The sequence below is a fragment of the Coregonus lavaretus genome (assembly GCF_964263955.1).
Source record: "Coregonus lavaretus genome assembly, chromosome: 14".
Classification (NCBI taxonomy): domain Eukaryota; kingdom Metazoa; phylum Chordata; class Actinopteri; order Salmoniformes; family Salmonidae; genus Coregonus; species Coregonus lavaretus.
In genome coordinates, this window is record NC_140001.1 from 4,583,608 (window position 1) to 4,597,963 (window position 14,356).

General features: G+C 39.5%; 1 protein-coding gene across 1 annotated transcript in view; it reads right to left on the reverse strand.

Annotated features, from left to right (window-relative positions):
- Positions 1 to 9,770: 9,770 nt before the first annotated feature.
- Positions 9,771 to 14,356, reverse strand: part of LOC311141906 (uncharacterized protein) — a gene marked incomplete at both ends in the record, with an annotated part of 18,801 nt that continues 14,215 nt past the window's right edge. The window contains 2 exons of the mRNA XM_084177412.1: positions 9,771 to 9,868; positions 13,487 to 13,607. Coding sequence (XP_084033538.1) covers positions 9,771 to 9,868; positions 13,487 to 13,607 — 219 coding nt within the window. The remainder of the gene's footprint in view (positions 9,869 to 13,486; positions 13,608 to 14,356) is intronic.

Here is a 14,356-nt window from a genome sequence, read left to right on the forward strand (position 1 = left end):
TCCGTCTCTCACAGTTGAAGTGTACCTATGATAAAAATTACAGACCTCAACATGCTTTGTAAGTAGGAAAACCTGCAAAATCGGCAGTGTATCAAATACTTGTTCTCCCCACTGTACATGCAGCTTCTCTTCTGTCATTGCTTGTTGCCGTAGAAGTAAAACCCTTGCTCACCATAATAATGTCATAAATCGATAGAATGATGAATGCTTTAATCTAGTTGACATCGGAAACATTTTCTTTTTTCATCTCTGCTTCTCTTGCGGACGAAAAACATTTAGGGACCGGGGAGAAAACACAATCCCCAGACAACCATTCTGCCATTGCCAACGCTATAAATGGTTTTCATCTGTCACCACATTATTGCCACCACTAAATCTGTCAGACCTACACTACCAGTTAAAAGCTTGGACACACCTACTCATTCAAGGGTTTTTCTTTATTTTTACTATATTTTACATTGTAGAATAATAGTGAAGACATCAAAAGTATGAAATAACACATATGGAATCATGTAGTAACCAAAGAAGTGTTAAACAAATTGAAACATATTTTATATTTGAGATTCTTCAAATAGCCACCCTTTGCCTTGATGACAGCTTTGCACACTGTTGGCATTCTCTCAACCAGCTTCATGAGGTAGTCACCTGGAATACATTTCAATTAACAGGTGTGCCTTCTTAAAAGTTAATTTGTGGAATTTCTTTCCTTCTTAATGAGTTTGAGCCAATTAGTGGTGTTGTGACAAGGTAGAAGGTATAAAGAAGATAGCCCTATTTGGTAAAAGACCAAGTCCATATTATGGCAAGAACAGCTCAAATAAGCAAAGAGAAACGACAGTCCATCATTACTTTAAGACATGAAGGTCAGTCAATATGGAACATTTCAAGAACTTTGAAAGTTTCTTCAAGTGCAGTCGCAAAAACCATCAAGCGCTATGATGAAACTGGCTCTCATGAGGACCACCACAGGAATGGAAGACCCAGAGTTACCTCTTCTGCAGAGGATAAGTTCATTAGAGTTACCAGCATCAGAAATTGCAGCCCAAATAAATGCTTCACAGAGTTCAAGTAACAGACACATCTCAACATCAACTGTTCAGAGGAGACTGCGTGAATCAGGCCTTCATGGTCGAATTGCTGCAAGAAACCACTACTAAAGGACACCAATAAGAAGAAGAGACCTGCTTGGGCCAAGAAAAACGAGCAATGGACATTAGACTGGTGGAAATGTGTCCTTTGGTCTGGAGTCCAAATTTGAGATTTTTGGTTCCAACCGCCGTGTCTTTGTGAGACGCGGTGTGGGTGAATGGATGATCTCCGCATGTGTATTTCCCACCGTAAAGCATGGAGGAGGAGGTGTTATGGTGTGGGCGTGATTTGCTGCTGACACTGTCTGTGATGTATTTAGAATTCAAGGCACACTTAACCAGCATGGCTACCACAGCATTCTGCAGCAATACGCCATCCCATCTGGTTTGGGCTTCATTTGGACTATCATTTGTTTTTCGACAGGACAATGATCCAACACACCTCCAGGCTGTGTAAGGGCTATTTTGGCAAGAAGAAGAGTGATGGAGTGCTGCATCAGATGACCTGGCCTCCACAATCCCCCGACCTCAACCCAATTGAGATGGTTTGGGATGAGTCGGACCGCAGAGTGAAGGAACAGCAGCCAACAAGTGCTCAGCATATGTGGGAACTCCTTCAAAAAAGCATCCCAGGTGAAGCTGGTTGAGGGAATGCCAAGAGTGTGCAAAGCTGTCATCAAGGCAAAGGGTGGCTATTTGAAGAATCTCAAATATAAAATATACTTTGATTTGTTTAACACTTTTTTGGTTACTACATGATTCCATATGTGTTATTTCATAGTTTTGATGTCTTCACTATTATTCTACAATGTAGAAAACAGTACAAATAAAGAAAAACCCTTGAATGAGTAGGTGTTCTAAAACTTTTGACCGGTAGTGTACATATTTGGTCTCCCCTCCAGGGTTTTAACCAAGCCCTACTTAGCTTTGATATTTGCCGCTGACTACAAACACTGTGCTATCGTGAGAATAATTATTGAGAGATCTCTTAATAACTAAATAGATTCACTGTTGCAATCGACGTCATTCCAACGGATGGGTTTAAAAGAGCAAATGAAATGTAACCATACTTCATAAGTCATATATCATCAATGATACTATTTAGGCCTACATAGCATTTGTAAAGTCATCAACTTCAAGAATCTGGAACAGCATTGATCACTTGTACCATGTACTTTTAATGTAATCTCAACTGTAATCCAGGTCATTAGGTTCTGCTATTAGATGAAGACCAGTGATAACACATTAAGTTGTTGTATAAATACTGGAAATAATGGAAAAACTATTACTGATTTTTGGTTTAGTTGTCACCCAAATGTCTATCACTGTGCTTTCAACCATTTAAAAGGACAGCAAAGTTCAAATGGGAATGGGCATTTCAATGGAAAGGACCCATGAGCACCAACTAGTGAAGTTCATAAGAGCTGATATGACAAACATCACTAACCAAACACGGAATCGGTCAGGAAACACACCTCCAAGACTTTAATCTAATTTTTCTAATGAGCAACAGAAAAACACAGGTGACAATCAACGTGTTCAGTGGCGCTTTAAGTGCAGCGTGTACATTTGGAGACAGCCACTGCTGTCCCTGTCTTTCCCTCAATCCCCCAGAACAGGAAATACACAACCCTTTTAAATCCCAGGTAGAGGCACATGCACACCTGGAACCAATCAGAGCAACAGGGAATTAGGAAAAGCAATCACAATTCAATCTATCCAATAGCAACATCACAAATCACATCCCTCAAATTAAACCCTTGTCTCCCAGTCTACCCTGTTACACTGTTACTTTCATTGTTACATTTTTGGTTGACATGGAGACCAGAGCTCGAAACCCTGGGCCTATATGTAATGTCTATTTGTAGTTGAATTCTGGATTGAATTGAAACAATAGCTGTTGATACATTTACAAACGCTATATAGGCCTAAATAGCATCATTGATGATATATGAGTGATAAAGTATGGTCACATTTCATTTGCTCTGTTAAACCTCCCCTTTAGTATGACTTTGATAGCAACAGTGAATCTATTACATTTTTAAGTGGAGGTCTCTCAACAATCATTCTCACGGTAGCACATAAGGTAGTAGTCAGTGGCAAATAGCTTTAAAACCTTGGATGGTAGACCAAAGGGAAGCTGTAGATTGATCAACTCTCCAGTAGGAGGTGCTGCCCAGCCTATTTTTTATTTTTTCCTGATTGTTGATATAACGTTGAAGGTCGGACGTTGTTTTCAAGGTACAAATTCAACATATTTTATACAATTTTTGTCTATGTAGAAATTTGGTTACCATGATGACATAATCCTGTGGTTGAAGTTTTTCCCTCAAAACACCAGTTAGTTACTTTTTTCAAATCTAATTTATTTTCCACGTACAGTTGAAGTCGGAAGTTTACATACACCTTAGCCAAATGCATTTAAACTCAGTTTTTTACAATTCCTGACATTTAATCCTAGTAAAAATTCCCTGTTTTAGGTCAGTTAATTTTAAGAATGTGAAATGTCAGAATAATAGTAGAGAGAATTATTTATTTCAGCTTTTATTTCTTTCATCACATTCCCAGTGGGTCAGAAGTTTACATACACTCAATTAGTATTTGGTAGCATTGCCTTTAAATTGTTTAACTTGGGTCAAACGTTTCAGGTAGCCTTCCACAAGCTTCCCACAATAAGTTGGGTGAATTTTGGCCCATTCCTCCTGACAGAGCTGGTGTAACTGAATCAGGTTTGTAGGCCTCCTTGCTCGCACACGCTTTTTCAGTTCTGCCCACACATTTTCTTTAGGATTGAGGTCAGGGCTTTGTGATGGTCACTCCAATACCTTGACTTTGTTGTCTTTAAGCCATTTTGCCACAACTTTGGAAGTATGCTTGGGGTCATTGTCCATTTGGAAGACCAATTTGTGACCAAGCTTTAACTTCCTGACTGATGTCTTGAGATGTTGCTTCAATATATCCACATAATTTGCCTTCCTCATGATGCCATCTATTTTGTGAAGTGCACCAGTCCCTCCTGCAGCAAAGCACCCCCACAGCATGATGCTGCCACCCCCGTGCTTCACGGTTGGGATGGTGTTCTTCGGCTTGCAAGCGTTCCCCTTTTTCCTCCAAACATAATGATGGTCATTATGGCCTAACAGTTCTATTTTTGTTTCATCAGACCAGAGGACATTTCTCCAAAAAGTACAACCTTTGTCCACATGTGCAGTTGCAAACCGTAGTCTGTTTTTTTTTAATGCCGGTTTTGGAACAGTGGCTTCTTCCTTGCTGAGCGGCCTTTCAGGTTATGTCAATATAGGACTCGTTTTACTGTGGATATAGATACTTTTGTACCTGTTTCCTCCAGCATCTTCTCAAGGACCTTTGCTGTTGTTCTGGGATTGATTTGCACTTTTCGCACCAAAGTACGTTCATCTCTAGGAGACAGAACGCGTCTCCTTCCTGAGCAGTATGGCAGCTGCGTGGTCCCATGGTGTTTATACTTGCATACTATTGTTTGTGCAGATGAACGTGGTACCTTCAGGCGTTTGGAAATTGCTCCCAAGGATGAACCAGATTTTTTTTCTGAGGTCTTGGCTGATTTCTTTACATTTTCCCATGATGTCAAGCAAAGAGGCACTGAGTTTGAAGGTAGGCCTTGAAATACATCCACATTTACATTTTAGTCATTAAGCAGACGCTCTTATACAGAGCGACTTACAGTTAGTGAGTGCATACATTTAAAAATAATTTCCCCAGACTGGCCTCCCGTGGGAATCGAACCCACAACCCTGGCGTAGCAAGTGCTATGCTCTACCAACTGAGCTACACCTTCAATTGACTCGAATTATGTCAATTAGCCTATCAGAAGCTTCTAAAGCCATGACATAATATTCTGGAATTTTCAAAGCTGTTTAAAGGCACAGTCAACTTAGTGTATGTAAACTTCTGACCCACTGGAATTGTGATACAGTGAATTATAAGTGAAATAATCTGTCTGTAAACAATTGTTGGAAAAATGACTTGTGTCATGCACAAAGTAGATGTCCTAACCGACTTGCCAAAACTAAATTTTGTTAACAAGAATTTTGTGGAGTGGTTGAAAAACAAGTTTTAATGACTCCAACCTAAGTGTATGTAAACTTCCGACTTCAACTGTAGATTCCACGTCACAATACATTGACAAATTACGTTGAAACAATGTTGATTCAACCAGTTTGTGCCCAGTGTGTATGTGTGTTTGGTCTGTGTTTGTGTCTGTGTGTGTACATGTGTTTGTTGCTGACTTTTGTGCACGTTGGTGAGATCAGACAACAACCACATCCTTTGAGTAATATGGACTTGGTCTTTTACCAAATAGGGCTATCTTCTGTATATACCTTCTACCTTGTCACAACACAACTAATTGGCTCAAACTCATTAAGAAGGAAAGAAATTCCACAAATTAACTTTTAAGAAGGCACACCTGTTAATTGAAATGCATTCCATGTGACTACCTCATGAAGCTGGTTGAGAGAATGCCAAGAGTGTGCAAAGCTGTCATCAAGGCAAAGGGTGGCTATTTGAAGAATCTCAAATATAAAATATGTTTCAATTTGTTTAACACTTTTTGGGGTACTACATGATTCCATATGTGTTATTTCATACTTTTGATGTCTTCACTATTATTCTACAATGTAAAATATAGTAAAAATAAAGAAAAACCCTTGAATGAGTAGGTGTGTCCAAGCTTTTGACTGGTAGTGTAGGTCTGACAGGTTTAGTGGTGGCAATAATGTGGTGACAGATGAAAACCATTTATAGCGTTGGCAATGGCAGAATGGTTGTCTGGGGATTGTGTTTTCTCCCCGGTCCCTAAATGTCTTTCGTCCGCAAGAGAAGCAGAGATGAAAAAAGAAAATGTTTCCGATGTCAACTAGATTAAAGCATTCATCATTCTATTGATTTATGACATTATTATGGTGAGCAAGGGTTTTACTACTATGGCAACAAGCAATGACAGAAGAGAAGCTGCATGTATCTAATTATAGACAAGATGACTAATAGCCTACCAAAATGTCAGAAATTATAAGCAGAAACAAAAATCCCCTGCCTCAAAAACAGTCTGTCATCTCTGACTGTAGTCCTACAGGAGGAGGCAGGTGGGAGGACGGCTGGAATGGAATATACGGAACGGTATGGAACACATCAAACATATGGAAACCGTTCCATCAATTCCATTCCAGCCATTACAATGAGCCTGTCCTCCTATAGCTCCTCCAACCAGCCTCCACTGACCTACAGCGCATTTTCTATATTTTGCGAGTTAGGGTCGGGTGTGGGCCTCAGATTTTCATTTTAACACATATAGTCGGGCGGTTGCAGATGGGTTATTAGCAATTGCGGGAGAGTGCGGGTGAACAAAGAGCTGACCCACACGTTCAGTAAGATAAGTTGTGAAGGAAGCTCCAGGCCATAACAAGATGGTGGGAGGTGGAGAGATGTCTGGTCTGTGTGTGTGTGTCTGGTCTGTGTGTGTGTGTCTGGTCTGTGTGTGTGTGTATGTGTGTGTGTGTCTGGTATGTGTCTACGTGTTTATGGTGAACTCAGACAACAACCACATCCTTTGAGTTGAGTATAAATGTAGGTTCAAGGTCAGAGAGAGACCAGAACACCTCACAGCTCTCTTCAGACCAACACCAACACCAGAACTACAGTAGACAGCATCTCTACATCAGAGCTTTCTGAACAACAGGGCAATGACACACTTCAGAGTCCTCAGTCTCTGGGTCGTCACCATTCTCCCTTTGTATCTGCACACAGGTAAGAGTGTGTGTGTGTGATATTGTTGGATGTTCTCCATTCTCTTGGTATGTGCTATAGAACAGTGTTACCCAACCCTGGTCCTCCTGTACCCCCAACCCTGGTCCTCCAGTACCCCCAACCCTGGTCCTCCTGTACCCCCAACCCTGGTCCTCCAGTACCCAGAACCCTGGTCCCCCAGTACCCCCAACCCTGGTCCCCCAGTACCCCCAACCCTGGTCCTCCAGTACCCCCAACCCTGGTCCTCCAGTACCCCCAACCCTGGTCCTCCAGTACCCCCAACCCTGGTCCTCCAGTACCCCCAACCCTGATCCTCCAGTACCCCCAACCCTGATCCTCCAGTACCCCCAACCATGGTCCTCCAGTACCCCCAACCCTGGTCCTCCTGTACCCCCAACCCTGATCCTCCAGTACCCCCAACCCTGATCCTCCAGTACCCCCAACCCTGATCCTCCAGTACCCCCAACCCTGGTCCTCCTGTACCCCCAACCCTGGTCCTCCTGTACCCCCAACCCTGATCCTCCAGTACCCCCAACCCTGGTCCTCCTGTACCCCCAACCCTGGTCCTCCAGTACCCCCAACCCTGGTCCTCCTGTACCCCCAACCCTGGTCCTCCAGTACCCCCAACCCTGGTCCTCCAGTACCCCAAACCCTGGTCCTCCAGTACCCCCAACCATGGTCCTCCTGTACCCCCAACCCTGGTCCTCCAGTACCCCCAACCCTGGTCCTCCAGTACCCCAAACCCTGGTCCTCCTGTACCCCCAACCATGGTCCTCCTGTACCCCCAACCCTGGTCCTCCAGTACCCCCAACCCTGGTCCTCCAGTACCCCCAACCCTGGTCCTCCTGTACCCCCAACCCTGGTCCTCCTGTACCCCCAACCCTGGTCCTCCAGTACCCCCAACCCTGGTCCTCCAGTACCCCCAACCCTGGTCCTCCAGTACCTCCACCTTTCCAAATCATGTCAAATCAATTGAATTTACCACAGGTGGACTCCAATCAAGTTGTAGAAACATCTCAAGGATGATCAATGGAAACAGGATGCACCTGAGCTCAATTTCGAGTCTCACCGCAAAGGGTCTGAATACTTATGTAAATAAGGTATTTCCGTTTTTTTTTATTTATACATTTGCAAAGTTCTAAAAACCTGTTTTCACTTTGTCATTATGGGGCATACTGTGTAGATTAAGGAGGAAAATGTTTAATTTAATCCAGTTTAGAATAAAGCTGTAACATAACAAAATGTGGAAAAGGGGAAGGAGTCTGAATACTTTCCGAAAGCACTGTAACGTTTACTTTTTTTAAAATCTACTGCAGACACATTGTTCAGAAAGTGATACTTTTCTAATAAGAGTTGGATTGAAGTGTTGTATGCAAGGTGTTGGACTCATTTTCAGAATGAATGAGCCTCTATGGATGATATACTGACATGGAGGAAGTCTCAACAGCAGAACAGGCCATTTTTATATTTTAATGTGATAAATGCCCTAAAATGTACACTCTTGTTTCATGAGATTATCAAATAAATATATTTAAGCAGTTGAACTTAATTATAAAAAACACAACACAAACTCATGTATCACAAAATGAACATTGCTATCACTAACATTCAATCATTCGACTGATAAAGGACAATTCAAGTAGTCAAATTACTGCTAAAGTTCAGCTAGAACCAGCCGTGGCCGGGTCTGATAATACATACATCTCTCAGAAAGGCTCTAGTTTCCTTTCTGGCTCTGAGAGGGTCTGTTGTGGTGGAAATCAAACCTCAAGCACCTGAATCATTTCTCACTTCTTATGAGAATAGCCGAGCTAACAAGAAGGTGAAAGGTAACGTAAGTAACACTTGCTGCAGGCCAGAAGAAGATGGTGGGAGATGAGGAGGTGGAGGCCAGAAGAAGATCGTGGGAGATGAGGAGGTGGGGGCCATACGTATCTTATTGAATTTGTGTGTGTATGTGCATGCGTCTGTGTGTCTGTGTTGATTCTAGGTGCTCCAGACATGGCTCAGACAGTCTGCCCCAGCTGAGAGGAGCGGACTTCTACGTGTAGTAGGTTTTCTAGGTGTTCTATGTGTTCTGTGTTCTAGGTGTTCTATGTGTTCTAGGTATTCTGGGTTCTAGGTTTTCTAGGTGTTCTATGTGTTCTGTGTTCTAGGTGTTCTATGTGTTCTAGGTATTCTGGGTTCTAGGTGTTCTAGGTGTTCTTTGCTCTAGGTGTTCTAGCTGTTCTGTGTTCTAGGTGTTATGTGTTCTAGGTGTTATGTGTTCTAGGTGTAATATGTTCTAGGTGTTCTGTGTTCTAGGTGTTCTAGGTATTCTGGTTTCTATGTGTTCTAGGTGTTCTGTGTTCTAGGTGTTCTATGTATTCTAAATGTTCTAGGTGTTTTGTGTTCTAGGTGTTCTTGGTGTTCTGTGTTCTAGGTGTTCTAGGTGTTCTAGGTATTCTGTGTTCTAGGTGTTCTAGGTGTTGTGTGTTCTAGGTGTTCTAGGTATAATGTGTTCTCGGTGTTCTAGGTATTCTGTGTTCTAGGTGTTCTTGGTGTTCTGTGTACTAGGTATTATGTGTTCTAGGTGTTCTAGGTGTAATGTGTTCTAGGTGTTCTAGGTATAATGTGTTCTAGCTGTTCTGTGTTCTAGGTGTTATATGTTCTAGGTGTTCCTGGTGTTCTGTGTTCTAGGTGTTCTAGGTATTCTGTGTTCTAGGTGTTCTAGGTGTTCTGTGTTCTAGGTGTTCTAGGTGTTCTAGGTCTTCTGTGTTCTAGGTGTTCTAGGTATTCTGTGTTCTAGGTGTTCTTAGTGTTCTTTGCTCTAGGTGTTCTAGGTGTTCTGTGTTCTAGGTGTTCTGTGTTCTAGGTGTTATGTGTTCTAGGAGTTCTGTGTTCTAGGTGTTCTGTGTTCTAGGTGTTCCAGACATGGCCCAGACAGTTTGCTCCAGCTGAGAGGAGCTTGGTTCCACTGGGACTGACGGCCAGGTGCAAAACACGACCCATGTGACCTGAAAAACCATCACAATAACAGCATTATAACAATGACAAAACATGTATCTGGTCTTATCAGGCTCCCCTCTCATCTGTGGGAGTGCAGCAAAGTTTGGTTTAGCTCTTAAATATACAGTGTGCATTAACACTCTGTGCACAGAAACCCATTGTATTACATTTACATTTACATTTTAGTCATTTAGCAGACGCTCTTATCCAGAGCCACTTACAGGAGCAATGACTGTGAGTCTCTCACCATGTAGCTGGTAGGTCCAGTGAGGAGGAGTGGTAGTAGTAGTAGTAGTAGTAGTAATAGTAGTAGTAGTAGTAGTAGTAGTAGTAGTAGTAGTAGTAGCAGTAGTAGCAGTAGCAATAGCAGTAGTAGTAGTAGTAGTAGTAGTAATAGCAGTAGTAGCAGTAGCAATAGCAGTAGTAGTAGTAGTAGTAGTAGTAGTAGTAGTAGTTGTAGTAGTAGTAGTAGTAGTAGTAGTAGTAGTAGCAGCAGTAGTAGCAGTAGCAATAGCAGTAGTAGCAGTAGTAGTAGTAGTAGTAGTAGTAGCAGTAGTAGCAGTACCAGTAGCAGTAGTAGTAGTAGTAGTAGTAGTAGTAGTAGCAATAGCAGTAGTAGTAGTAGTAGTAGCAGTAGTAGTAGTAGTAGTAGTAGTAGCAGTAGTAGTAGTAGCAGTAGTAGTAGTAGTAGTAGTAGAAGCAGTAGTAGCAGTAGCAGTAGTAGTAGCAGTAGCAGTAGCAGTAGTAGCAGTAGTAGTAGTAGTAGTAGTAGTAGTAGTAGTAGTAGTAGCAGTAGCAGTAGTAGTAGTAGTTGTTGTAGTATTAGTAGTAGTATAGCAGTAGTATAGTAGTAGTAGTAGTAGTAGTAGTAGTAGTAGTATATTAGTAGTATAGTAGTATAGTGGTATATTAGTAGTATAGTAGTAGTATAGTAGTAGTATAGTAGTAGTAGTAGTAGTAGTAGTAGTAGTAGTATAGTAGTAGTAGTATAGTACTAGTATATTACTAGTATAGTACTAGTGTAGTAGTAGTAGTGTAGTAGTAGTAGTAGTAGTAGTAGTAGTAGTAGTAGTATAGTAGTAGTATAGTAGTAGTAGTAGTAGTAGTAGTAGTAGTAGTAGTAGTAGTAGTAGTAGTAGTAGTAGCAGTAGTAGTAGTAGTAGTAGTATAGTAGTAGTATATTAGTAGTAGTAGTAGTATAGTAGTAGTATAGTAGTAGTATAGTGGTAGTAGTAGTATAGTAATAGTATAGTAGTATAATAGTATAGTATTAGTATAGTAGTAGTATAGTAGTAGTATGGTAGTAGTATGGTAGTATAGTAGCATTATAGTAGTATAGTAGTATAGTAGTAGTATAGTAGTAGTATAGTAGTATAGTAGTATAGTTGTATGGTATTAGTATAGTGGTAGTATATTATTATAGTAGTATAGAAGTATAGTAGTATAGTAGTAGTAGTAGTAGTAGTAGTAGTAGTAGTAGTAGTAGTAGTAGTAGTAGTATAGTAGTAGTATAGTAGTAGTAGTAGTAGTAGTAGTAGTAGTATAGTAGTAGTAGTATAGTACTAGTATAGTACTAGTGTAGTAGTAGTAGTAGTGTAGTAGTAGTAGTAGTAGTAGTAGTAGTAGTAGTAGTAGTAGTAGTAGTAGTAGTAGTAGTAGTATAGTAGTAGTAGTATAGTAGTAGTAGTAGTAGTAGTAGTAGTAGTAGTAGTAGTAGCAGTAGCAGTAGTAGTAGTAGTAGTATAGTAGTAGTATACTAGTAGTAGTATTAGTAGTATAGTAGTAGTATAGTAGTAGTATAGTGGTAGTAGTAGTATAGTAATAGTATAGTAGTATAATAGTATAGTATTAGTATAGTAGTAGTATAGTAATAGTATGGTAGTAGTATGGGGGTATAGTAGTATTATAGTAGTATAGTAGTATAGTAGTAGTATAGTAGTATAGTAGTATAGTTGTATGGTATTAGTATAGTGGTAGTATATTATTATAGTAGTATAGAAGTATAGTAGTATAGTAGTAGTAGTAGTAGTAGTAGTAGTAGTAGTAGTAGTAGTAGTAGTAGTAGTAGTAGTAGTAGTAGTAGTATAGTAGTAGTATAGTAGTAGTAGTAGTAGTAGTAGAAGTAGTAGTAGTAGTAGTAGTAGTAGCAGTAGCAGTAGTAGTAGTAGTAGTATAGTAGTAGTATACTAGTAGTAGTAGTAGTAGTATAGTAGTAGTATAGTAGTAGTATAGTGGTAGTAGTAGTACAGTAATAGTATAGTAGCATAATAGTATAGTATTAGTATAGTAGTAGTATAGTAGTAGTATGGTAGTAGTATGGTAGTATAGTAGTATTATAGTAGTATAGTAGCATAGTAGTAGTATAGTAGTATAGTAGTATAGTTGTATGGTATTAGTATAGTGGTAGTATATTATTATATTAGTATAGAAGTATAGTAGTAGAGTAGTAGTAGTAGTAGTAGTAGTAGTAGTAGTAGTAGTATAGTAGTATAGTAGTAGTATAGTAGTAGTAGTAGTAGTAGTATAGTAGTAGTATAGAAGTAGTAGTATAGTACTAGTATAGTACTAGTGTAGTAGTAGTAGTGTAGTAGTAGTAGTAGTAGTAGTAGTAGTAGTAGTAGTAGTAGTAGTAGTAGTAGTATAGTAGTAGTATAGTAGTAGTAGTAGTAGTAGTAGTAGCAGTAGCAGTAGTAGTAGTAGTAGTATAGTAGTAGTATACTAGTAGTAGTAGTAGTATAGTAGTAGTATAGTAGTAGTATAGTGGTAGTAGTAGTATAGTAATAGTATAGTAGTATAATAGTATAGTATTAGTATAGTAGTAGTATAGTAGTAGTATGGTAGTAGTATGGAGGTATAGTAGTATTATAGTAGTATAGTAGTATAGTAGTAGTATAGTAGTATAGTAGTATAGTTGTATGGTATTAGTATAGTGGTAGTATATTATTATAGTAGTATAGAAGTATAGTAGTATAGTAGTAGTAGTAGTAGTAGTAGTAGTAGTAGTAGTAGTAGTAGTAGTATAGTAGTATAGTAGTAGTATAGTAGTAGTATAGTAGTATAGTAGTAGTATAGTAGTATAGTGGTGTAGTAGTAGTAGTAGTAGTAGTAGTAGTAGTAGTAGTAGTAGTAGTAGTAGTAGTAGTAGTAGTAGTAGTAGTATAGTAGTAGTAGTATAGTAGTAGTAGTAGTAGTAGTAGTAGTAGTAGTAGTAGTAGTAGTAGTAGTAGTAGTATAGTAGTAGTAGTAGTAGTAGTAGTATAGTAGTAGTAGTAGTAGTAGTAGTAGTATAGTAGTAGTACAGTAGTAGTAGTAGTAGTAGTATAGTAGTAGTATAGTAGTAGTATAGTAGTAGTATAGTAGTATAGTGGTATAGTAGTAGTATAGTAGTAGTATAGTAGTAGTAGTAGTAGTAGTAGTAGTAGCAGTAGTAGTAGTATAGTAGTAGTAGTATAGTAGTATAGTAGTAGTATAGTAGTAGTATAGTAGTAGTATATTAGTAGTATAGTAGTAGTATAGTAGCAGTATAGTAGTATAGTAGTAGTAGTATAGTAGTATAGTAGTAGTATATTAGTAGTATAGTAGTATAGTAGTAGTATAGTGGTAGTATAGTGGTAGTAGTGTCTCACCATGTAGCTGGTAGGCCTGTTCCAGTGAAGGGGAGGGGCTCCAGCAGGTAATGTGGTGGTGAGGAAGACCATGGCCAGTGAACAGAGCCTTCCTCTCCTCTGACCAGACCACCGAACACACCTATAATAGAATAGAACAGAATAGACTAATACATTTGATAACAATAACCTAGCAAATTACATTGGTTGTCACTCAACAAATAAAGCCTACTATAGCGCAAGCCATTTTACAAGCATTTGAATGCTACTACCTGACATCAAAATACATATCACAATTACTAATACCATGCAGTGCATTGGGAAAGTATTCAGACCCCTCCACTTTTTCCACATGTTGTTACATTACAGCCTTATTCTAAAATGGATTAAATTGTTTTTTTCCCCCCTCATCAATCTACACACACAATACCCCATAATGACAAAGCAAAAACAGATTTATAGACATTTTCGCAAATGTATTTAAAATAAAAAACTGAAATCACATTTACATACAGTTGAAGTATGAAGTTTACAAACACCTTAGCCCAATACATTTAAACTCAGTTTTCCACAATTCCTGATACCACTTCATTTTAAGAATGTGAAATGTCAGAACAACAGCAAAGGTCCTTGAGAAGATGCTGGAGGAAACAGGTACAAAAGTATCTATATCCACAGTAAAACAAGTCCTATATCGCATAACCTGAAAGGCCGCTCAGCAAGGATGAAGCCACTGCTCCAAAACCGCCATAAAAAAGCCAGACTACGGTTTGCAACTGCACATGGGGACAAATATCGTACTTTTTGGAGAAATGTCCTCTGGTCTGATGAAAGAAAAATAGAACTGTTTGGCCATAATGACCATCATTATGTTTGGAGGAAAAAGGGGAA